Raw genomic sequence first — 26,432 nt, forward strand, 5'->3', positions numbered from 1 at the left:
ATATATATATATATATATATATATGATGTTTTTGAGATGCAATGGCATGGCAATCGTGGGGTCATAAAATGCAGAGAATAAGGTTAAAAGATTTATAAATTTACCCTTAGAAAGTAATAAAACCAAGGTAGAAAAATATTTTGTACTGGTCCCAACCAGTTGCAAGTAGACAGAGAAGGTTAGAGAAGTGGGTTTATGACCTGAAACAGGATATATTTATGTAGGAAATTAACACCACATGACAAGCAACAAGGTGCTCTGGAGCAGATCAGGCTCTGGTTGTAAGCTTTAGTGTGAATGTGGACTTCCCTTAATAAGTGAAATGAAGGTTTAGCTTCCTTATGTCTGTATAACTCTTTCATTCAAAGCTGCTGTGGCAATGAAACCAGTTTTAATTTCAAAGCAGCTCATCATGATACAGACACACCTGCACCGTCACAGGGTTCAGGTAGGACCTGAACATAGCATGAGAATAGGATGATTTCACAGTGAGGTAGGTCACACCTGCTCGTGACTGGGTATGTTCCTACATTTAAGTACCATGTTATAACTGGTCTGGTCAGAAGCAGCTTCAACTAGACTCCTGTACAGCATGTTATTACAGTAATCCTGCAATATTTTTAGACTCATACCTTGGAAACATGTTAATTGCACAAAAACAGTACTATTAGAATCAATAAGGTCACTTGAGTTGATTACCACTTTGGGAATATCATAGACACATCAAGATATGTCTAAAAATGGACTTGATTACATATTGATCACTCCCTGATGACAAATGTTTAAAACATTTGTCATCAGGGAGTAACATGTGCAGATCTGTCAGGTTACTCTCTTGAGAGGCCTGTGTTGAGGTGTTGCACTTCAGGACTGTAGAGTTTGATCACTGAGCAAAATCATGTTGGTGCCATGGATGTATTAAGAGAATGGTTGGTGCACTGCCACTTCCCCAAGTCTGAACTCACTTTCAATTCAATTTCAATTCAATTGATTGAATTCATAAAAGAGCGGGTCTAGACCATACTCTGTGATGTTATTTACAGAAACCCAACAGTTCCCACCAAGAGCAAACAATAGGCGACAGAGGCAAGGAAAAACTTCCTTTAAGAGGCAGAAACCTCGAGCAGAACCATGGCTCAGTGAACGTATTAAAAAAATGTTGCAATAACTGTTAATGACCTCCAGGTGTCATTATTTAGACTGCAAATGAAGCAGGGGACAACCAACAGTATCCTGCAAACACACGCACGCACGCACGCACTCACACACACACACACACACACACACAAACACATGTATATTCCAGCTTGATATTTGTACAAGGGACACAGATTTGATCATATTTGATCATATCAGATTATCAGAAAAAAGTTTTAACCATGTACATGTCAGAAAAACAAAAACAAAAAAACATTAGTGATGCAGATGTTGCCGTACAGGTCATGAGCAATCATAAATGATCATCCCATAGAAATGTTTGCACATAATTACATATCTTAGTGACACCTCTGTGACAGGCAGCAACAGCAGCAAATGAAGTCAACAAAATGGTCATGTTGTGTAGTAGAGTAAAGAGCCCTTTATACAGTGGTGGAAAAAGTATTTTGACAATTTACTGAAGTGAAAGCAGCAATACCATAGTGTATAAATACTCTGTTACAAGTAAAAGTCCTGTCTTAAAAGACAAAAGTATTAACATTCAAATGTACTTAATGTACCAAAAGTAAAAGTACTCACAGTAAAGAATGACCCATTTCAGAATAGCACACATAAGAATATATGTACATGTTTTACTTGATTTGTATCTTGTATTAATAATGAACCTAAACAATAAACTGAACTGGACTGATAACACCCAAGCACTCTACAAGAAGGGCCAGAGTTGCCTCCATCTGCTGAGGAGACTCAGGTCCTTTGGAGTGTGTAGGACTCTCAGGACCTTCTATGACTCTGTGATGGCCTCTGCCATCCTCAACGCTGTGGTCTGTTGGAGGGGGGGCAGCTCGGACCGGGACAGGAGCAGACTCAATAGACTGATCAGGAGAGCGAGCTCTGTCCTGGACTGTCCTCTGGACCCCATAGAGAAAGTAGGGGAGAGGAGGATGTTAGTCAAGCTGACATCCATCATGGACAACACCTCTCACCCCCTACATGACACTGTGGGGTCCCTGAGCAGCTCCTTCAGCAGCAGACTGATACACCCACGGTGTAAGAAGGAGAGGTACCGCAGGTCCTTCATCCCGGCCGCTGTCAGACTCTACAACACCTGCACTACCTGATAGTGTTGTAGTTTCTGTTCCTGTTTTTCTCCCATCTACATCACACACTTTCTGTTTATCTTTAATATTGGTATTTATATTATTTTATTACAAGTACTTACTTTTCAATATTTATGGTCTCAGGTTAATATAATTTAAATTATGCTACCGACTCTTGCTTCTTTGCTCTAATTACACATTCAACTTAATTTTTAACGTCACTTACACCGCAATATTGTTTCTCTTATCATGGCAACCCCCGCCCCACTTTAAAATTCCTTTTGTTTGACGGCTTTTACTTACTGTCTACCATTTTTCATTGTCTATTTCTTGCCTGTATTTCTTGCCTTGTATTTCTTGCCTTGTATTTCTTGCCTTGTTTTCTTCGTACTTACTTGTTTGTGTGTTTATTGTTTTTGTTTTTTGTTTTTTGCTGTTGCTGCTATGCTGCTACTTGTAACACAGAATTTCCCCGTCGTGGGATAAATAAAGTATAATCTAATCTAATCTAATCTAATTAAACTATGCAAAGTAACTAGTAACTAAAGTTATCAAATAAATGTAGTGGTGTAAATAGTACAATATTTGCCTCCAAAATATAGTGGAGTAGAAGTATGAAGCAACATAAAATGGAAATACTCTAGTGAAGTACCCTTAAAATTTCACAGTACAGTACAGTAGTTGAGAATATGTATATGTACAACCTTCATAATGTGTGCCACTGATTCTAAGTGTTCACATCCTTCAACATTGCCTTTATTGTCACTCAGCAAAACCCAGAAATATGTAAAGAATGACCGAAATTACGAGCACGGCTCTTTTAAAAACACAGATTGAAAGAAACATGGTTACAAAATAGCACTCTATGAATTATAAGATTTGATACTGTTCATCATAATAGATTTTTTTAAAGAAATAAAAAGTCATGATGATTCTGCTTACTGCTGGTTAAGATGACATCTTCCTGGTACAGTTCAGACTGTTGTTGCTAATACCTTTAAATCAAGGGCACATGGTTAATAAAAGTGTCCCACAAGGATCAATACTGTGCCCCTGCTGTTTATGCTGGGCATAAACCTATCTATTTTTAAAATCAAAATTGCAATGTTCATTTTATGCTGAGTGACGATAAAGTCTTGTGTGTTTCAGGTTACAGTCTGCTCTTGCGAAACCCCAGACCTATTTTAGGGTCTAGGCTCCAAAAAGACAACGTATTCATTTCAAACAGCATGGAGCTTAAATATTCCTACTCATAAAGGAGTCATGAACACTAAATGCTTAATGAAAAATCAGGTCTCTTTTCTGAAGTATCTGCAGAATTTTCCCTAAACTGGCCCTGCATTAAACTGGACTGGACCATCACACTAACTGTTCCCATGGCTCAGGGGGAAGGCATACAATAGTATGAGGGAACTTAAAACATAAGGCATTTCAAGTCAGAGAACAGTGATTCTACAGGGTAAGTTCAAGCTCAAGTTTCACTTAATTTATCCTTAGAAAAGTAAATTTAGTGTGCAGCAGGATGTCTAAAACACATACACAGAAAACCAAAATTGTAAACACAACGCAGGAGACACATCAACACATCAATGGAGACATTCCTTCCCCCAAAGCCAATGACAGAATCCAGTTGGACAGTACACAGGTGAATCTGTCATAATGAACATGGACAGGAATAAATAAATAAAAAATGAATTAAATACTATGTACAAATTTCAAGAGATGTCAATAAAGTGAATTGAGGTTCCTAATAGCCACAGGAACAAAATAATCCCTGGCACCAACACAGGGAGCCTAAAACGACGACCTGAGGGGAGCAGATTAAACTCCCCAAAGAGTGGGTGATCATGGCAATTTAAAATTTGGTCAGCCTTACCCCTGACCCGTTCATCATACATAGGTTGCAGCTGTGGTAGCTGTACCCCAACCACCTTAGACACTACGTTTTACCAGCTTTGTTAGCTTACGCTTGCCTCTATTTCTCTATTACTGTGACGTTTGACAGGTGAAAATAAAAAGTAACACAAAAAAATACTTGTGTGGATTTTGTGGAAATGCATAGATTTTGTTAATACTACTTTGAAGTATTGTTGAACACCGCACTGATAAAAGAGGCTAAAGAGGTTATTCAGTCTAAAAACCAAACAATTAAGCCCACAGAAACACGGCAAACTGTGGTCCCATCAATTACAGTACAGAGAGCAGGTTGAGTCAGTGGTCAGATATTAGGTGGGCAGCAACAATGTGGATGTAAAGGCTGAGCAGAAAAAAAACTAGCAAATTGTTGTGATAATAAACTCTTGTTCCTTATCTTAAGATTTTATGGCTCATTCTTTGTTTTAGACCTATACGTTTAACTCCATATTGCGTCAAGAACACCCTCCACTTCCACAGCAGAACACAGCACAATGAGGACGAGAGGACAAACTGCAGTCCCCACACAGATTCCTCAGCTGGGTCAAAATTAAACCGTTTGATCTGAATTCTGAAGCCGTTTGTTTGGTGTTTGTAAATGGGGCTATTGTATGCAAATATTGCGCACAGAAGCATATGACCTCTCCAGTGCAGGGCAGTGGCTAGTGTGAGGGAAATCATTAGCAATGCAAAGTCATGGTGCTCTGATACTCTTGTTCACAGTCACAGATTTAAAAAAAAATCTGCTAATGTCAACGTAAATGTTTCTGGATGTACTTTATTCCGAATCACAGCTGAAGGTGAGTCTGCTTTCATTTCTAACTCTGTTCTCAGGTCACGTAGCTGAGGATGAGATAGACAGTTTGTTTTCAGTGTGTCAGATGGTTAAATCTGTGTTCATGGGTAGTTTAGGCTGTACTGTTATGTCTCAACTCAACTCTGAAGAAAAAAGTAATTCTTCAATTCTTTACAGTTCTTCACAGTTAGAGTTAGAGATAAAACTGTCACATTCCAGCAAGTATGTTTTTCTACATTGTAGATTTTTTTCATCCTAAAAATATGCCTTTGTTATGACGATATTCACACAAAACAGTATTTATTTTGCAGTCCCTGAGTCATGTTTACGTATAGCTATGCAGCTGATCATGAAGATTCTCGGAATCATCACACGTTTAGAACCAAAGGATCCCTTCTTTAATGTACATCAAAAACACTCACACAATGAAAAAAAACACATTATTTTCTCGCCAAAAAATTAAGAATACAGACACCGTTGTGTTGGGTGCAGATGCTCACTTTGCATGCTACACCATGGCGACTGGTAAAAGCACGTCACGTGACGCACGGTGCCAGACTTCTGTGTTGCACTCTTAAGTGGCCTGCCAACTGCAGAGGGGGGCAGAGAGGCATCCTTCTCCGCTGGATTCACATCAATGCCAAACCAGCGGGTCAACATTGTCCTCTACGCAGCCTCCTATGCCTCTTACACCTCCTGCTGAGCCGGGTAACAACTCTGACATTAATACCAGACTGGAAATTCACACATGTTGGGGACTCAGGAGAACCAATAAGGACAAAGGAGAAAAAACATTTTGGATGCTTTTTAGGCTTGATGTTCATTTTAGACTTGAACAAAACTCATGATTTACTAATTTGATGAAAAGAAGAAAAAGTTAGTAAACTGGAAGTGGGATACAATTTATTCAAGTGTCAAGTGCACTAACCTAAGTTCACTTTTGAGTGTCCTAACTTCTAGGTACAGTATTGTGTAAACTTTTATGTATGAACTAAATTTGCACTTAGACTGAAGTTGTGTTTGTAAGTTTGCTTGTGAATACTAATATTGGTACTTATATATTTTTAGATCATATGTTATTTAATAATCTTGCCATCTCTTGAGTCTCTGGTCATCAGTTGATACAACAGAAAGACAACAGAAGGTTAGGAATTGAACCTGCAACATCTTTACTGTTTGTTGCAATGACTATTGATTGATGATATGATTGATCTCCACCAGTGGATGAGTCGGACAACGTCTGATTTTGCTGAAATGTTAAAATTAATTTTAGACAATGCTTTTTTTGAATCTCTAATCATCAAGGCCAAAAAATGTCCAAGGAATGTTTGGTGTCATTATATTTCTGTTAGCTACTTTCATGTGCCCAATGGATGTTTATTCGGTTTCCTGTTCCTCAATGATTTACTGTAGGTTTGTTTTATTTTGTGTTGCATTATGTTCCTTTCGTATTGGAAAAGCTTGAATTCCAAAAAAAGAAAACAATAACATTTTATTATATTTTCTCAGCTGTTGACTCTTTCATGTGTTTTCCCTCAGACCCGGAACTAAAGATGAACTGGGCATCGTTTTATGCAGTCATCAGCGGTGTGAACAGACACTCCACAGGCATTGGTCGCATCTGGATCTCTGTCCTGTTCATTTTCCGAATTCTGGTTCTGGTGGTTGCAGCCGAGAGCGTGTGGGGTGACGAGAAGTCCGGCTTCACCTGCAACACCCAGCAGCCGGGTTGCAACAGTGTCTGCTATGACCACTTCTTCCCCATCTCCCACATCCGCCTCTGGGCACTCCAGCTCATCCTGGTCTCCACTCCCGCCCTACTTGTAGCCATGCACGTGGCCCACCGCCGCCACGTCGACAAGAGGCTCTACAAACTCTCAGGGCGGACCAACCCCAAAGATCTGGAGCAGATAAAGACTCAAAAGATGAAAATCACCGGGGCTCTCTGGTGGACATACGTCATTAGCCTGTTGTTCCGTATTGTCTTAGAAGTGATCTTTATGTATTTGTTTTACATGATCTACCCTGGTTATAAGATGATCCGGCTGGTGAAGTGTGACTCTTACCCCTGTCCCAACACAGTGGACTGCTTCGTGTCGAGGCCTACAGAGAAAACTGTCTTCACTGTGTTCATGCTGGCTGCGTCAGGGGTCTGTATTCTGCTCAACATTGCCGAGGTGGTGTTCTTGGTGGGGAAGACCTGCAGTAAGCATTTGCACACTGCTGGAGACTCAACCATGGGGGCTTGGATCCAAAAGAAGCTCTTCTCGTTCTAAGAAAACACGCAGATTTCATACTTGCACATAGGGAGATATGTATGTGACTTTAGATCCAGGTGGAAGCCAACAATATAACTTGTGAGTACACCATATTGTTTTGCTGATTTAAATCCAACTCTTTGTCATGGCACTGTGGGCAGTTTGTGCAGATGAACTTTGTGAGGCTTCTCTCAATGGCCGAAGCGCATGGAGCTCCCAGCTAAGCAGAGAAACGACGCAGATCTCGGCAGTCCTCGGCAGACCTCGGCAGAACTCGGCAGAACTCGGCTGCTCCAAGCTCCGTGCACAGGCGCCACACGGGGAAGTCAAAGTCATTCATCAAAATACACTGCTCACACAAAGATGACACAGAGCTGGATTCAAATTGGCAAGATATCCCTTTAATACTTCAAAGAATTCCTGCAGGAACTGCAGTCTACTGTATCAACATTTTATGCCATAAATTGAAAGACTGTATACAAGAGCCCTTTGTACTGACATAACATAATAATAGCTAGATGTTTGGCCAAATGAAGATCAATTAAGTAACATTTAATGAAGCAATATTCCAAATTACCACGTTTTAGGCTTTCACTATAATAGACTTAGATATTGATGAAGAATTTTGGTCTTGAAATGAAAATAATAAATCATGAAATGTGACTCATGCTAATTTGAAACCATCAGATTGTGTCAGAGAAGTGGAATGGAAATACGATGTGGTAATATTTTAATTTATAATATTTTATTATTTAAATTAAATACGATTGCAAATGACATGCTTCTGCCTAAATCACCATGGATTGAATGTAAGGGGAATGGAGGATGTTTGGCTTTTCTTCAGCTGTTATTAGTGAGATGTTATACTAATACATGAAAAACATCTGAAATGTTTGTTTCATAATGATTCTTTACTTTAGCTGTTAAATGGTTCCTTTAGATGTAAAAAAAGCAATAATTCACAACATAAAAAACTTGAATTGCAAACTGAAGTTTACTAGTGATTGCTAAACAAGTTATTTAAATTAATTTACTTTGAAACTGGATGTTTATATATTTTCTGCACACAGCAGAATAAAATCAACCGGAGTTTGTGTAATTGTGTATTTTTTACTATGTTTTCTCACCAAATACAAAACATGATTAATAGATTAACAAAGAAAATATTGTACATGCTGAAATTACTCATGTGAAATGTCTTCTCCAATTTGACTCCAATGGGAGTACTCCAACATATAACAGGTTGAAATTGTTCCGGTGTATTTTGAAAGGATTTCCTGACTAAGTGGGAATTGTTCATGTAATAACTGAAATCAGCAGAGAGTAGCAGTTATCTGCCAGAAGAAGCGAAGCTGCGGTCACAGCGGTTCCACTTTCTGTGATTCTCCTCAGCTGTCAGCAGTGGAACTGCAATAAAAAACAAGAAACTGAATGAAATTTTATTGCACATTTACTGTAGTGGCACCGTCCCCATTGTTAGATCCTCGGAGCCATGGTGCCACCTGTGAGGCTGATGAAGTTCTTCTTAAGCGCCGTCTGAAGGCCAGAGTGCAGGGTTTTGGGTTATCAATAGCCTGGTCATGTAAAGGGTCAGTGTGTGGGTGACAATGTTTGACCCCACGGACAGCTGGATCTCCCATGATCTGGCACGAGGGCACTTGTCTTTTTATGGAACGTGTCGACAAACACCATCTATAGAGTTCTAATTAACAAGAAGCATATTGGCAGCACTGTAGCAAAAAAAACTCCTGTCTGTGATGAGCGTTAGTGGTGAATGTGTGAGCAAAAGTTGTGACATGTTGTTCCTGGGACATCTCAATCCCACCCACACACATTCTGTTGTACGGATTAGAAAAGTTAGTTTATAAAAGTTCATCAGAAGGAGGCTGATTTTGATGATGATTTTTATAGCAAATTAGGCAGTTTTGGGTTAGAGAAGTCAGTTCCAACACTGCTCAGAGTTTTCATTCATCAGCACTAGTCATCTTGTGTGTAGATAATTATGTAGGCGATGATCTGGCTTTGATGGCAAACGTGGTGACCATGTTGTGTGGCAACGGCAAAAATATACATGTATACATATATATATGTATATACTTTAGCCAAAATTGGAAGAAGATAATGTAGAAAAATAAATTTAAAAGTACCAATTGATGTCCCTCATTCCAAATTTGACTTAATTTTACTCTAGTTAAAGTACGGAAGCATTATCAGAATGGGCGGACCATAAGCTAAGGTACTCAGGATTCCTGACAGAGTATTATATTATGATGTACAGTATATTACAACATATTGTGTTTTTTTTGTAGCTGATGCTATCAAATATCAACAGGATTTTAAGATGTAGCAAATGTATCTTATTCATGTAAATTTTGACAGTGTAATCTGTCACAAAACACATTTTACATCTGATCATGTCAACAGCTGTATTTCCCTGTAAAATATGATGAAGTTAGAGTATTAAGCAAAGAAGGTGGAAATACTAGCAACTGATTAACTACTAAATAAAGTGCAAGACAAGTACCTCCAAAATTAACTTAAGTACAGTGCATGAGTAAACGTAGGCTACTTAGTTTCTGTGATCTACACCACATCAACATGATGCTGTAAACTTTGAGTAGACACAAACAAAAAAGAACTTCCAGATGACAGTTTAAAGAACACGATCAAGTCTGTATGTCTTTCTCTTTAGAAATAACCACTATGCATAAAACTTATCAGTCCCTCAACAAGCAGTAATGCTCACTGCAGCACTGAGGTAAGACTCTTAACGGTCCTCCACACATAGTCAAGGGTCACCATGAGAGTGACAACAAAGCCACTCCCATTACCATGAATTATATTTAGATCACACCGACGTGTAAAATACCAACGTACATCCTCACTGGACTCTTGAGCTGCCACTCATTAGAACAGGAACACCTCTCCTACTTTTCTACAAGTGGGAATGTTTTCATGTGCTCGCACAGATACCAGGCAGGGGTTATAGTTTAGTTATGGTGGCTTGTTGAACACTGGGCATTTATCAGTTCAGAGTGGGAAGGCAGCGGGCGGGATCATAGAGCCTCCAGTGAAATCTATCTAAGAAAAGTTTGTCTTGACGCTTCAGTTTCCTCAGTGGCTCAGGAGAACATGGCCTCGCTGTGAACTGAAGAGGCTCCAGCTGACTCTGGATCTGCACTGCTGTAGGAGATGAACATTATCAGGTATGTCTTTAATAATGAAAATACCTGATAATAATTTTGAATGTCTAACTTAATAATCAAAAACATAACACAGTTCTGAAGTTAATTTGGCATCTACACTATCCATTCAAACTATCTTTAATATAATATACTGTATCTAAACATCAATTTGGGAATGAAGGCTCAGCAAGCACTTGCAACATTTACTACTGTGTGAAAAGCGTTGATGCTTTAAGTTATCCTTTAATTCCTGGCTGACACTCTTTATGTATTTCAAAAAGGTGTTAGGATTCACAGTCTGTCCACTCCTGATCAAATAAGGACAAGTACAACTATTTTTAAAGTACATTTTTTGCTATGTTGTAACTAATAGGCTCTGAAATCTAAGCTAGAAACCTAATTCTGGAGTCAGGGAGCACTGTTGGGTACTGTGTCACAAGGTCTCCCCTGCCTGCTCCAGGGCTTTCACAGACAGTGAGCTGTGTCATGGCCCTTTTTATCAGCCGGCAGGACACAACCTTTGGGATTACAAACAGTGGATTCATGATAAATCTGTGTTACCATAAATCTCTTCTACACAGTAGCCTTTGGTTGTAGGGTGACCATTGTAGAAAGACATATCATATTTGTAATGATGAGCATACAAGGAATAGCCTAAGAATATTGCACGGCAACTAAACAGTTTTGACTTAGTGCTTACTTGATTGAATGTGATTATAATTTAAACGTGTAGATTGTCACTTTAAATCATTATTAAGATGAATCAGATTTAGAATTTCACAACAGACATGAAAGCACTTGACTGAATTCATGTCATGGTTCCCACATTTAGGTGTGTATGACACAGGTATTGTGCATGCATAAAAACATCAGATACTGTGTTCATTGATGAGTAATAATAATGATGAAGATGGAGGATGTGGCTGATTGTGGTCTTGTTGGTCTTTTCCTGATGTTGTTTTCATTTAATTCTGTTTTTCCCTTTTCCTCAGTTTAATCTCTCTGTCCGATCAGTCCAATCTTTGTCAATTATTATTTAATTTAATAATTTCCCCCTCTGGGGTATTGATTATTTGTTTTTCTAACACTATCACTATCCTCATTATTGTCGCCATTACCACTTTTATCATCTCATTCATTACTAATATCCTTTGTATTATATGTTCATTATTACATAATGCTCAAGAATATGAAAATCACTAAATAAAATTTGTAAAAATAATAATTAAGAAACAGTAATGATAACAAGAATACTAACCATAGTAGCTTCTAAATGTCTATTTTTTTGAATGACAATGGATCAAATGACTATATACTGTATGTCATGTGAAGGGGGTTCTTTGCAGTAAGGTACCCACAGAAAATAATCATCCGATTTTGCAGATTCCCTTAGCTTTACCTAGAAATTTGTCTCTTTCCACTGATAGTTTTTGTTTTACAGCCCACAACTTTAGTGATTAGGTTAATTATCACCAATCACAGCATCTTCATCGGATGCATTAGGCAACTGTAATGAGCAACAACAAAAAAGGCTTAGAAACCCACTATATGCTTCCTTCCGAGACCCAAACCACAGACACGCAAAGTTAGCAAGCTAGCAAGCATAGTGGACCATTTATCTGCTAAACATCCAAATATTTCCCTCTGGGGGTTAGTGGATACCAAAATAAGTGGCCCAAAAATCAGTTATCGTTGATTTCGAATTCTCTATATTAGTATTTAGTGTATTTTAAAAGGTTCAGAAAGTTACAAAAGATATGAGAAAAGATAGAAAACCATTTTCACAACCATAGTTTCACAGTCAAACTATGTCAAAGGAAGGGCCTGATAGGTAGCTTCAGGACATACTGTACCAAGTCTGTTTAAATGACCAGGCCATGAGTCTGCTGTATTACTGTGTGTTTATTTCATCCAAGTCAAAATACATTTCTTCCCTGTCTTTACAGGCGTCTCTCCTGTTGTCGCTAAAACTGAGACTATATTTGTGAGTCAATATGGGGGACTGGAACTCGTTGGGGAAGCTGCTAGAAAGTGCCCAGGAACACTCCACCGTTGTGGGCAAAGTCTGGCTGACAGTGCTGTTCATCTTCCGCATCCTAGTGCTTGGATCGGCCGCTGAGAAGGTGTGGGGCGACGAGTTGTCTGGCTTCACGTGCGACACCAAACAGCCTGGTTGTCAAAATGTCTGCTATGACAAGACCTTCCCTATTTCCCACATCCGCTTCTGGGTGATGCAGATCATCTTTGTTTCCACGCCAACTCTCATTTATCTGGGCCACATCCTTCATCTGGTCCGCATGGAGGAAAAGGAGAAACAGAAAGAGAAGGACCTTGACAGCCAGAATGAAAAACACCAGCAGGTACTTGGTACCAAAGCCAAAAAGGACCCAGTTAAAGACAACCAGGGCCATGTCCGTTTGAAAGGCGCACTGCTGCGAACCTACGTCCTCAACATAATTTTCAAGACCCTATTTGAAGTAGCCTTTATTGTAGCTCAGTACTTCCTGTATGGTTTTGAGCTCAAGGCGATGTACACCTGTGACCGCTGGCCTTGCCCTAATGTGGTTAACTGCTACATATCTCGACCCACTGAGAAGACGATCTTCATCCTCTTCATGCTGGCCGTGGCCTGCGTCTCCCTGCTGCTCAACCTAGTGGAAATGTACCATCTAGGTTTCACTAAGTGCCACCAGGGCCTTCGTTACAGACGGTCACGGGCTGCAGACATGGCCTCCAAGGCCCTAACTGAGGTGGCTATGCCCTATGCCCCAAACTATAACTACTTTGCTGGTCATCCTGCGGTGCCTGAACCTTTCCCCACAAATTCCAAGTACAGCATGGCAGAGCCGAACTCTGCCTACAACAGTAAAGTGGTTTACAAGCAGAACAGAGACAACATGGCTGTGGAGAGAAAAGGTAAAGGAGAGGGAGATGATGTGAAGGAGAGGAAAATCTCCAGCCCTGTCTTTGAGTTGCCCATTGAAAATCAACGCAGAAACAGTCAGTCAAGCAAGTACAGCAACAACAAGAGCAGGCTGGATGACCTGAAGATCTAGGTCCTAGGTTCATGTGTTTTTATTCCAAACTCAGGAACGGCAGAACTTAGCCCATGAAAGCATATGTATGAAACTCTATTTGGGACAAAACTATTGAATGATCACAAAACAGATTACAGATTACAAATCACAATTTAATCAGTTCCTTTTGGGGTATCAAATCATCAACTACGCCTAAAATGACTTGTTTGTACTCAAAAAACGTTTTGTCTTCACATCTGCTCTTGCATTTTCTGAAGTGTTGACTTGCAGATTAATGAATATTAATTACAATTTGTTTTGTACTCGCTCAGTAGTTTTGACATTAATAGACTTCCACATTTGTGTGTGATAAGGACGCAGATGAATTGAGAATTGTTTTTTTTTTATCATCAATTTACTTACTAAAACTGTGAGATGTATGGAAAAGATGTCAAATCAAAAGCGAAAAGCTGTGAACCTGTCACTGCAGATTGAATATGTAAAATGTTTGGGAGAAACACACTCCAGCTTTCATCGCCATGTTACTCTACTGTTTGCGGAGCATGCACAGTGCATTACTTCACTCTAAGGACAAGTTTTTCAATTTAACATGTGCTTTTATCAACCAAATTATGGCCAATAAATGCATGCTTATTTGGATTTTGTACAAAAAGTAGACATGTTACCCAAACATTCAATCGTTATAGGCCTACTTAATTATTTGTGACTGTGTAATTTGATTAAACGGATGTGCAGCAAAGGAGTATTCTGTCAATATTCACGTCAAGTCAGATATCAGATGTGTTGTGACCATTGAGAGGCCAAAAATAACATCCATTTCTTTCTCACCTGTCATTGAAATACCACTTATTTCTTCTACTCACATATAGCTTTTCCATAACATACCCACTGCTGGAGGCAAGTTGGTGACAGAGATAACAACTGTCATAAAAATGAATTATTTATCCTGCAGCTCAACAAACGTCACAGTGTTAGAGCCAGACGATGTGAGTATTCCCATTAGTTCTTTTCAGATGGCATATGTTTCAGTGTTTATCACAGTATTCATTTATCAAAAGTAAAATTGACATTTAGATTTCAAGTTTCTGGACGTCAAATGTTTTAGTCTGCACAGTTTGCTTTGCACCGTCACCTCTTTATTCATATTTTAATAATTTAGGTAGGCTAGATGTAGACTTGAAATACTAGTTTACATTTGCCTCCTTGTCAGTTCTAAAATATCAGATATGAAAAGAATTGCTCACTTACAGACTTTGACTGCAAACTGTTAACTACATTAGTAGATAATAGCGCTCAACATCAGCTACCAGAGGAGAGACTCATTCACTGGGCCTATTCACAAGTTTAAAATAAATAAATAAAGCTCCATTTGATTGAAAAACGTCCTTGTTTGAAATTAAGTGTCATGACTTTGCCATATGAGCTGAAAAATTTACATCACCATCAAAAAATGCTTGCGAATACACAGTACATTAGTCTTGAATCACATGCTTCTGGACTAGCTGCATCCAAACAGTGTCTTATTTTAATCTGCTATAGCTCAAGACAAGAATAATGTAGGGATGTCCCGAGGTGGTAGCCGGTCCAGCACAGATCGGGTACGGAGGATGGACTGGTAGCTGGAGAGCTGATAGTCCATCCTCCGTACCTGGTCTGTGCTAGACCACCTACCCTCCGGTTCCTAGACCATACGGGATGTTCTGTTGGATGTCCCTCACTTTCTGCTTTCTTTGAGTTAACTTTAAACTCTAGTGGGACTGGGCAACATTACTAGAACCTCTGAGCAACATAACAGGCTGAAAATGGCAAGTTTTAAGGAAAATTTAGATCGTGGAACAAGGTAGGCCTGCTTATTTCCTTTTTTAGGGGAATGATTGTTAAGATTTAAAATGTTCACTGTATTTCCTATCTAGCTCGGATGTTTTGGGACCAATTAGCAGAGTGTTGCTATAGACAAAATACACAAGGTGATACACTGGTAAGAGGAAATTGCAATTAACCATGTATACAGCTAATTTTAATAAGCTCATGTTACTGTATTGTGTGTTAGCTAGCAGTTAGCTTCATTTAAGAGGTTTAAATTTGAGGGGTGCAAATGTGTCACCTAAACAGGTGTACTCCAGAGACCACTTTGAAGAGACACTCTATTTGCGCCTTTTAATTGGTTAAACTAATGCCAATAAACCATAGCACGTTTTTCACCTATCCAGGAATGTTGTGTGGAAGGGCCAGACCTTCCTTTGCAGGACTGTGGAGATAGGTCTGGCAACATGAGACTACACCCAGTATTACATTTTACGCATTTCTTTACATCTATGGACTAAAAGATGGCTAAAAGGCCCCTGGTTATACATTGACCCACCAATCGTGTTGGAGAAGCGTACATTTGTGATCATTCATGTTAAATAAACATCATAATTCAATGGCCTTATGTACTGAATAGAGGGTTTGTAAGATTTGTGTAACTGTGTTGTGCAATCACTGCTGTGGTTGATTTGCCAAGTGTATAAATGCAGACTTGCTATTTTCTGCCTGAAGCTGCCATTTTAACTACTTGGTTTCCAGCAGCTGCAGCACACACAGTGTGGATGGAGCAATTACAAAAACACATACCATCATACACTGGTGAGAGCTCTGCTTCAAAGACCTCCTCACTGCTGCTATAAATAGCTCTAATGCACACTTGCAGGACATTGTGGGTGAATTGGGGGGTAGGGGACCAAAAGTGTCTCTTCCTGCATAAGCAACAATGACAAGTTGTTGACAAAAAAGTAGCCAGAATAAAGACAGAGAAAGTTTATTGTGTATGGTGCACTGTGTCATCTGCTGTGCAACTGATTAACAATCGCAATAGTTTCATTCATTCAGGTAAATACTATGAACACTTGTTGGCTCTGTGTGAGGATCAGACCCTCAGTTTTCAGCAGTTGTCCAGTTTTCCAATTCAATTTTTAAAATGTGTTTAAAATCTGTGGAAAATTTGTGGAAAAGTCTGCAGAATTCTGCAACCGCAGATTCCGTGTGGCACTGGTGATGAAGCTTTGTTTGTTATTCAAACTAATTTTAGGTTTTCATCAGTTTTACAAGTGTATCTGAGAAGTTTTGATTTTAAAAGCACCAGCATTATTTCATTATCATACTTGGTAATGGCAAGGCCAGTAAAACGTATGATTAAAATATCAATCCTGGTGGTGGCAGTCTGGTCAGATGGGACAGTTTGCCTTTGGGAATTTAGAAGAAATGCTTTAGCTTTCCATTTTACTTGTGGACTAAGATAAGAACTCTTGAACAGCCCGCATGATCTTTCGTGACAGGACAAGGCTGAAAACTCAACAGGTGACGGGGGTGAAGGTTGCGAACTCGGGGTTATATGCAACCAAATCTCAGTGCCAGTATGAGTGATAAGCAGAGACCATGCGTCACTGAGTCACACTACTCGTAAATCAGACAGACAGAGTGCACAATTTCGGACGAGACAAGAGGACAAGATATATTGTGGGCCTGTATGGTTCCATGTGTTTGTCATGCCATGAAGGCATGACTATTAACGCAGCTGCTATGTCACCAGTGAGCAGAAAGACCATAAAGAAAGTGTCCTGCTTTTTGGTCAAAATATGACCCATAAATGGGGAAGGACGATTTGTTCTTCTCTTTCCCCAAGACATAAAAATTTGGTCTCTAGTACATGGTAGCCCCATGTTTAATTTTGCCCTGTCTACATACTCCACTTTGGAATATAAAATGTTTGGCTTTCAAAAATGTTGACTGCTAATGCATTTTCTTCCTACTCCCACATACTGTACATGTGGTGAGAAAAGCCAGGAATTTGTGGCAAGTTTTAGCAGCGAGTTATCAATGTAGTTTAATGTACTGTATATCACCAAGCACGGTAATGTTTAAAAAAGCTTTCAAAGGTCTTATTGACTGGCTGTGAAACTATGCTCTTCAAAATGCATTATAACATAACCATTATAACCTAATGCCAGGATTTTCCATTAAAATGGTTATTCTTACTGTAGGCTGGAGCGCCATATGAGATGTGAACCTTACAAGGCTTTTTTTTGTCTGGACATGAAAAATTCCAGGGACTGTAGATATTTATTGTTTGTTGGTGGTGAGGGGAGTCAGCTGTTGCTAAGAAAACTAATCATTTCCAGACCTGTGGGTGACATTTGGACCTTCTCTCATGCTATGACAGATACAATACACGTGTACTAAGTAATTTCTTCCTTGTATCATTTGACAGTGTCAAAATTATGCGTAATGTGACAGAAGTAGTGATGAACCTACAGATAATTATAACCTGAATCTGCAGCTCTCCTTGGCTTTATGGAGTTTTAAAGCAAGTTTCAGCTCATTGTTCAGCTGTCCAATGCACAACTTCGATGTGGTGGTTTACTGTAATACCTTCATATGTTCAGTCTTACAACAGGCAGCTCTTATTTGGCTACTGCATGAATATCGACACGCTACTGATTTCATTAAACAGGAAAACAGAGCTGGACAGAATCTGTTTCAGATATTGTAAAAGATAATGAGATTACTGGTAGTGTCCCTAAATCTAATATTACATTTTACACACTTTACCAGATTATGAAATGGCTAAGAGACTGTACTGTAAAATTGTAAATTAACTATCCCTATATTGTATGCATATAGAGAAAAATAAACATGACTTACTGACAGACAAAACATAGAAACAAGTACCCATTAACACGTCAAAAGTCACATTTCAATTAAAGTTGATGCATGCAGATCTAAGGTGCTTCAGGTAACAATCAGAATGTCCCAGAACATATTATTCATAGAATCATCACTCTTTATTCTGATACCTTTGAATGGACATACAAAATTCATAAATCATAATCAAGCAGGTAAACAGAAATATATGTGCTACCCATATTTTGCAAAACAAGCTTTTGATCAAAAATCTACAGGCTATAAAAGCTGTAGACTACACTTGCACATCTGAGGACTTGATTAATCATATACTTATGTAGGAACTGGAGAAGTATCCTTGCCTACTGTATACACTCTGATGCTTAATGGCAAATCTGACAGCATGCCAGAGGGATGAAAAAGCCATCTACTTTCATTTATTTCCCTACCAAGCGGAAACCACTTGCTATTTGGAGCTAGAAAACATCATCTTAGGGGCCTTTTTTTTTCCAAAAGCTATGCCTAAAGAAATAGTTTGGATATTAGTGGGCATCCCAGGGTTTGTTTTGATCACTTTTCAACATGTCTTTCTCTATAAAGCCCTGCACAAGAATTCTTGAGAGCAAAAATTTCTAATCTTTAAGATATTCTCAAATAGTCCGAAATAGACTAAGCAATTAAATAAAATGAGAAACTCAGGACCCTCACAGAAAGATCCCAAGAGGTTGTAATTTGCATTTAATAATAATAATTTCATGACATTCAGAGACGTTAGAAATGCAGCATGAAACTGCCGGGGAACATCCATACTGAAATGGTCAGACCATGATTGTTTTAAATAATGGAAATAGAGTTGCTGTTTTGAAACTCTGCCACTTCAGTAGTTTCATTATGGCTTTAGGTTCTAGCCTGAAATCACATATCGAGCTTTGGATTTAAGCAGTAACACATCAAAGAAGAATGAGGAGTATTTTAATATTCTGTCTATTTATTTATTTTTTTACATTAGTCACGTAACCAGTGAGAAATTTGTCTGTTCAGTTTGAATGAGTGATGGGTCTTTGCAAAAAGCTTATTTTCAAAGAGTATGTAGAATTCACTGAAACTATCTAACCCAATAATTACAAAATGAAATACATTTCAGATTGCTCCTAAAATCTTAAATTAAACAGCAAATAAAGACAAATATAGGACACAGAATTGCACTTGCGCTTTAACAGCTTCTTACCCCCCCCCCAGACAAGCAGAGATAAAGCTCTATGAATATGGCCCCTTGAGATGACAAGCTGCAGCTGCAGCAGTCATGACCTTTTGGAATCTAACGCCTTTGAGATCTGGCCAAGATACGAGCATTTCTCACCAAGTATGAATCTTAAAAATCTGTGCAAATGATTCACTGAGATAGATGCAAAAAAAAGGCAGCAGAAATTGCACAGATAAAAAGGAAACTAAAATATTGAAAGCCAAATCTGGCTTTCTTTAGCGAGCAGTAATACTTGCTATTCATTGAAAGCTAGCATAATGTGGCAAATCCTGTAACTATGCTACACATGCTCAATATTTTAATGTTACAGACATTTGTAAGCCATATATAACTCATATACTTTATATATCTCAGGTTGAATAAAATATCCCTTTTCTCCTTATTATTTTACACAAATTGCACCCTGAGATTTGATAAAACAAAATGTCCTTCAAAAGCTCCATATCTTAAGCCTTATATATACAGTAAACAACATTTAAACTGATCTTTATGTACAAAATGCTGCACTTATACTAGAGAACATCCTACAAATACAGTAAGACGGACATAAGCGAACAGTACATCAAACAATCACACTCTGAAGATAACGCACTGCACATTATCTGAAGCGTATGCAGAAGGTTTCCCTGCAGCAGAACTATAGATTCAAGCTATTTTACCTTGACAGACCATTGTTTCCAGTATGACATACTTGAAGTCATGCTAAAATATTGTTACTGCATGTGGGGGAACGAGACAAATGAGTGTGGCAGTACGGCATCCTCTTGTGTGTTATTGCAAATGTATAATACCATAATTGAATCTTTCATGCTCTCCATTAAATGTATCTGACATCCTCACTCAGATAATCGCTGAATTTATTATGGCTTTCAAGGACAACACTACTGCTTATCCTTACTCACTGTACTATTGTCTATTCTGTCTCCAACTGGAATGCTGGTGTTTTCTCACAATAAATTGACATTTACGGAATAACACTAATGCTGCCTAAGAACAGTAGACACTAAATTCACGGAACAAGTCAGCATTTACAGTTTGTTTCACTATCGCAGTGCCTAGTTATCTGCAAAAAGAAAATGTATCAAGATATCAAGAGGGAGAATCTTCCGGTTATGGATGTGAACCTCAGCATGAGACAGACGGAAGGACAAACTCTTCTGTCATGTTTCTAAATATAGGGGACAGTACTGTATATCCCATGCACAAAACAAAACTATAATGTATGTGCTTCATGGCATAAAAAGGGAAAAAAACTAAATTTTCATAAAATCCCAAAAATCTGAGGCTACATAAGAGAATGTAAAACCCTAATGCATAATCAGATTTGACAGATTACGGTACGCAACAAGGCCTAACATGAAAATGCACTGAAGGTGTTGGTCAATGGACTGTAACAACAGTGCTTGTGTCTTAAAGTGACTTATTTTTTTCATTAGCCATCGTTGCTGATCATCATCATCGAAGCCACACACACACTTTGCACCGCAGATTTTAAAACCTGATGTCTCCTTTTCATTTATGATACCACTTTAGCAGTTATTTCACTGTCTCCCTTGCAAAAAAAAACTGCTGCCCTATCCAAGTGGAGAAAGGAAAATCATGGTGATATCTGGGTTTTAATTAGAATTAAAGTATCAATTCAGTAATGTATCCTTTCACTTATTTGCCTTTAGTTTCAGCTGGGCAACCTTAGCTTGTCCCAGTTTAGTCTGAATGTCAACAGGCCTTTCAAAGAAGCGGACTATGGTCGGCTCGTTGAGCAGAGAAGCCAGGACCTGCTCAAACGAAAACGACCAATCCATCTCTGTGAGGTCGGGCCCTGCATCCCGACTGTTGCAGGAGCTGGAGGTCCCAGAGTTCTCTGGGGTAGTAGAACCTTCTTGGGTTGAAGACTCCGCAGCAGCAGTGTTGGCAGGTTTTGTGGACTCGGGCGGGCTGCTTGACTCATGCAGCCTCCGTCCCACCTCTTCCATCCTCAGGAGAAGGCTGGTTACGTGGGCCACGGCTTGGTACAGCGACTCCTCCTCTGGATCGCCATGAAAAATGTTGTACAGGGTCTTGGAGAACTGGATGAACTGAGTCTGAGATAGAAAAATGTTGTACTTCATTGGATAGTTTGACATATCAAATAGGCTGTTTTATTGTGCAAATGTGAAGTTACATTTATTTTTTTTCACTTCTGATAGAAAATTATCTCTTCAGTCAATAAACAAAACATGGGTTAAATTACCTGATTAATTCGGGGTAGGTCCTTGATGGTTTCCTCTTTTTTAAGTATTTCGTTTTGCCATTGTTTCAGGTAGGCCTGCAGGTCCACTTTTCCTCTACCTGTTAAATCCGTACAGAAACTCTAAACAATCACACAAAACTAAGACATTTACAGTTATGTATTTATATAACCATGGTGTGTTTGTGATGAAATGGGTGAAATACTACCTCTTTCAGGGCTTTTCCTTATCACACCATCTTCTGGTAGATCAAATGCTGAAATATAAAAGCAGCATGTGAACAAACTGTATAGAGAAATGCTTCAAAAACAATCAATGAATTCAAGGAAATCAAGACAGAATATAGGAGAAAAGTACGGAGGCCCTGAAGGGCAAAACGCAACAACAAAACAGAAAACACAACAGAAAATTCCAAAACACTTAGCTTTCCCCTTCATGGCCGCCGTAGGAAAAAGAGTAAAGGTGAAACTTAAGTTTTAAAAGAAAAGAAAGAGTAAAGAGGCTAACCAGCAAGTCTACTCAAGTGAGAAGAGTCTTCAGGCACTGGAGTAAAGTGCTGGATTCTTTGTTCCTTAATGTGCAAAGGACTACCTGTAAAAGCTAAAAGATACCGGCTGTTAGTGCACTGAGAGGAAAGGTGAAGAGACAGCGGTGATAGAGGATCAACATGAGCAATGTAAATAAAATGTGTTAAATAATTTGACTTAAGAAAACATAGATGTCCATATACACTTCCTTTTCAATGTATACAGTCTACTGTAACCCCATGTAACAATATTGCATCTTACTTTGCTTTTCTATGCTCCAACCCCCACCAATGACTCTGTGTTTGTGTTCATGGATGCATGTCAGTTTGCACTGCTGGATTACACAATAACCCTCACAAGCCAGAAGTGCCATTATATCTGCCTGATAGCTCTGTGCCGAATAAGTGGCACAGCCGGAGGATTGCCATGTTGGTTAGTCGTTCTATGCATCTGTGACATGAAATCTGTTGCTGATAATCAGGATCCAAACAGAATGAACATTAATGATTGTGGTGATCTTTCCTCACTTGCCAGACTCCGGCTCAAATTTCCACCTAAAATCTCACATATTGTTTCTATCTAATCTAATTTATTGATTATCTCTGAATTTTGATTATCTTCCGATTCTGACCTTTCCCTTGGGTTAAAGATACATCACATGATCCCCTTTGCACACAGATAACTAATGCTCAGCTGTGAAAACATATACACTAGATTTTTACTTGCAGACAAGATACAGTGTAATGCAATAGCCCATTTGCCATGCAACTTACTGTTAATAGTAAGTGCAATCCTTATGTTAACATTCTGGGCACTCCCATTTGTAGTTATAAGTTCTAGGTACAACAAGACGTTTTCTTGTCCCTTCAACCAATCAGGACAAAGACGATGTAACTGTGTAGTCATTGAAGCTGCTGAATACAGCTTCTATACTTTGTGTATGGACTGAAAAATCTGCAGACTCTCAGCTCTAAATAGCCCATGATTGCATTTCCTTGATCAATGGAGTGTCTGGCCCTGAGCAAGGGCTCAGGACTGTGTTTCGAGTGTTTAAGGTCATTGTGGTTTACTTTTTCAGCTCCCTGCACACTTTCCGAAAGTCTACAACTGTGCCAACGTTGCAAGAGGGAAAAACCCACAATGCATAGCAGTGTGATGTCAAAAACAGGTGATGACAGCATATTCTTGCATCATAAAAACCCAAAACTAAATGCATGTGTAGATGTTTGTCTAAGGATGGCAACCATGGTGACATCAAATATTTTGATTTGGTCCAAAAGAACTTTATTACTTCTACACAAGAAGCCAACAACAAACTGTCAACTCCATTAAACTCCATACAGAAATATAAGCCTCACTTCCCTTCTTCGCTATAAGCCTTCCACTTCTCAGAGCGTGTTTGGAGCCCTCACACCGTCCCGCGTTGACACACTTATAGTGATGTCACAGGTGAAATGGTTTAAAGTCTGTGAGGTTTCCGTACTGGGGATCTATCCTTGGTGTTGAAGCATCATGCACTCTACACGAGACACAAAACAAGCTTTGCTGCTTGATGTTCACTGGCCTGGCACATCACAAATGGTGACTCAGTGCTCTTCTGCTGCTAAGCTGTCAGATGTAATTTCAGCAATTCATCCTCATCACAGATCCTCCTCAGGGAGAAAATAGTCCACTGCAAAAATGCCCCTATAGCTCCTTACACCCATTGTTGCCATGGCAAAGTTCTTTCACCCGACAGACTATTCTTACCCCTGCCTTCAAGCATGCAGAAAAGAGCCACACATTCAAGGACAGTTTGTTAGAGTAATTAGCTAAATGATAACGCCTACATTTTCAAGCCCAACAGACCCTGATGGCCATCTGACCTTGTGTTTTACCCTAGGCTGATTCTGTCTGCTGTTGTGTTATTGCTCTCATGTTAGGTCGAATCTAGAGAAGGATATGGATCCAGTCTGAACACACTTGCAGTGTTTGAACTTTGAACCTGCAGAAGTACTGTATATCCACACTTTAGATATGCTGTGAGAGAGGACAGGGGTTAAAACAAAAATCTATTTTTTTAAGAGACAGCTGGATGTGACTTCCACACCATGGGTTAGGAGTTGTCGCGTAAGAAATTTCCTTGATTTTTGGCTTTTTCAAATGTCCGTCACTCACCTGGTGGCAGGTGCAGCTTGAAGAGGAATTTCAGCTTATTTGTGAACGATCCACTGTACAAAGTATCTGCGGGAGAAGTAGAAATTATAGCAATGGGGATACTAAGGTTAACGGCTGCATTACTGAAAAGCAGAGAGCGAGTGAACTTACCAAGAGCACAGCAGAACTCTTTAAAGTTGACGAGGCCGTCCTGGTTCTCATCTATCAAGCGGAAGATCCAGAGGGAGAGGGTGCTCTTGGGGTTGCAGAAAGCCCAGGGCTCCAGCAGGGAGAAGAGCATGCTGAACTGTTGAAAACCCAACTGGTACTGCTCCAAATAGGCCAGGCTGGGGTCATGATGGAGCAGAGCCGGACTCTTCATTGTCCAGTAGCAGCAGAGGAAATGCTGCCTCTGAAAAAAGAAAACAAATACAAATGTAATGTGTCCACTTCTAATTTTTCATTACAACTGTTGACATTTTTGTATGATGACGATGAAGATACTTTATCATGCATTTGACTCACTTTGAACAAGTTATAAAGCCTGTCCAAATGTGAGGGACTGAATCTGACTTCATTGGTCACCACCCGGATCTGGAAATAAGATTTGAATACATCCTTAATACCACAGTAACAATGCAAATACACCAACTACTGTACATTCAATGGCCACCTACCACATTTTGTTTGGTTGTATCCTCCAGTGTCTGGATCACATACAGTTTGTTTCTTTTCCGTGAACTCTCGACTTCCTCTGAACGGATATTTCCATATTTCTAAAAATAAACCACAATTCGTTAAATCAACCAGAACACAGAGATCGCTGAATAAAAACTGACACACAAACATGTTGTACCTCATAGGCTTCTTTAATCAGTTCACTGATGTCCACATTAATGTGGGATGTTTTATCGTTATTGCTCACTGAAGCTTGCTGCACTGTTTGAGGCAAAGGGCTGTCTTTGTTTGTCACACTGTCAAAGAATCTGAAATAACACCATCAGAGAAAGACAGACAATCATTTAGACAGTAATGTTTAAAATAAATCAGTCCCGCTTTGTTTGTATTCACACAGACTTGTTGAGGATGGTGACGGCCTCTGCATCGTCCTGGCAGCTGATCAGAGCCTCCATGTTGTAGTCCAGCACTGCCAGGCCGAGCTGCAGAATAGCTTTTATGCCGTCGTAGAAAAAACAGTCCACCACGTTCACAGCGCTCTCTATGGGCAGGACACTGATGAAGAGAGTGAGGAACCACGACAAGGACACGGATGAGAAGAAACTCAGGTCTGTCATGTGCTCCACCAGCTGGGGGAGGTTTTCTCGAATCAGGTCCTCGAACACCGCCTGGTCAACCAAAGCACCTACAAAACAATTGGCAACAATTCACAGTCATCACACATCACAACATCAGTCCTGAAATTATTCAAATGTTATTTCACAAAATTACCAGCAGAAACAGGTTGAAAAGTGCATCCCCTCTCACCAATAATTCGGCGGTTAAAGTAATCCGGCAGCATCCTCTCACAGACAGCCACTAAGAGCCAGAAAGCCTCCTCTTCTTTTGCGTAGAGCAGGAGAACTGAGGTGAGAATGTTCATGGCCTGGACAAGAAAAAAGGATTCATAAAAAACAGACTACTTTAGTTGTAAAAATAAGGTTGACTGCAGGGAGGAGGCCAGTATAAAGGTATGGGTGTTAAAGTTTTTCAGAGAATCAGTGCCTTTTAAAAATGATTTCAGTTATTTTAGATCACCTGTGGCCTTGTTTTTTTTAAATCACCTCTGCTTTTTAGAGTTGCTGCACTCCTCAATGTCATAACAAGACCAATCACAGTAAAGGACATAGGGGTTTAGAACTGTTAAGGGATCAAAGTTTTCATTAAAGTCTGACTCTGTACCATAACCGTCACCTCAACTGTCACTGTTTTTGAAGCAAAAACAAAAGGATAATCTCACATAAATTATCACAGCAAATGAAGCGATAAAGAACGATCATGAAAGCAAATGCACAAAACCATTTTTGTGTGCATGTTTTTTTTTTATATTCATCATGTAGTTTCTGTGATAACAAATGTCTGGCTACATACCGCAATTAGCTAATGACGGTTCCTGCATTTCACTCAAGGCCTCAAGGCATTCTGAGTATTTGTAATCAGAGTAGATCAGGA

The 26,432-nt window shown here is 39.3% G+C and overlaps 3 protein-coding genes across 7 annotated transcripts in view; 2 read left to right on the plus strand and 1 right to left on the minus strand.

Annotated features, from left to right (window-relative positions):
• The first annotated feature begins 4,812 nt into the window (after positions 1–4,812).
• Positions 4,813–9,157, plus strand: gjb1a (gap junction protein beta 1a). 4 transcript variants are annotated; one of them, XR_004334760.1, is made up of 3 exons: positions 5,187–5,676; positions 6,508–7,386; positions 9,146–9,157. XR_004334760.1 is itself a non-coding variant. In XM_032534357.1 (2 exons), exon 2 carries the CDS (start codon positions 6,522–6,524, stop codon positions 7,242–7,244), a length of 723 nt encoding a protein of 240 aa, XP_032390248.1. In that variant the 5' UTR covers positions 4,813–4,972; positions 6,508–6,521; the 3' UTR covers positions 7,245–8,325. The 4 variants fall into 4 exon arrangements, 3 of the variants coding, with proteins under 3 accessions (XP_032390248.1, XP_032390247.1, XP_032390250.1); XM_032534357.1 differs by lacking the exons at positions 5,187–5,676; positions 9,146–9,157 and adding an exon at positions 4,813–4,972 and having other exon boundaries at positions 6,508–8,325; XM_032534356.1 differs by lacking the exon at positions 9,146–9,157 and having other exon boundaries at positions 6,508–8,325.
• A 978-nt stretch (positions 9,158–10,135) lies between these two features.
• gja2 (gap junction protein, alpha 2) lies at positions 10,136–15,725 on the plus strand. Its single transcript, XM_032534447.1, has 2 exons — positions 10,136–10,432; positions 12,358–15,725. Exon 2 carries the CDS (start codon positions 12,406–12,408, stop codon positions 13,465–13,467), a length of 1,062 nt encoding a protein of 353 aa, XP_032390338.1. The 5' UTR covers positions 10,136–10,432; positions 12,358–12,405; the 3' UTR covers positions 13,468–15,725.
• Positions 15,726–18,245: 2,520 nt separating this feature from the next.
• tbc1d8b (TBC1 domain family member 8B) overlaps positions 18,246–26,432 on the minus strand; it is a 14,333-nt gene continuing 6,146 nt past the window's right edge. The window contains exons 11-21 of one of the 2 annotated variants that reach the window (XM_032533549.1): positions 25,749–25,866; positions 25,341–25,626; positions 25,120–25,249; positions 24,941–25,039; positions 24,789–24,857; positions 24,435–24,675; positions 24,285–24,350; positions 22,108–22,200; positions 21,809–21,856; positions 21,603–21,700; positions 18,246–21,453 (exon numbers count right to left, since the gene is read on the minus strand). In XM_032533549.1, coding sequence (XP_032389440.1) covers positions 21,028–21,453; positions 21,603–21,700; positions 21,809–21,856; positions 22,108–22,200; positions 24,285–24,350; positions 24,435–24,675; positions 24,789–24,857; positions 24,941–25,039; positions 25,120–25,249; positions 25,341–25,626; positions 25,749–25,866 — 1,674 coding nt within the window. In that variant the 3' untranslated portion in view covers positions 18,246–21,027. The remainder of the gene's footprint in view (positions 21,454–21,602; positions 21,701–21,808; positions 21,857–22,107; positions 22,201–24,284; positions 24,351–24,434; positions 24,676–24,788; positions 24,858–24,940; positions 25,040–25,119; positions 25,250–25,340; positions 25,627–25,748; positions 25,867–26,432) is intronic. The other variant, XM_032533550.1, reaches the window with a different exon arrangement.

This window comes from Etheostoma spectabile, chromosome 13 (assembly GCF_008692095.1).
Source record: "Etheostoma spectabile isolate EspeVRDwgs_2016 chromosome 13, UIUC_Espe_1.0, whole genome shotgun sequence".
NCBI classification, from domain to species: domain Eukaryota; kingdom Metazoa; phylum Chordata; class Actinopteri; order Perciformes; family Percidae; genus Etheostoma; species Etheostoma spectabile.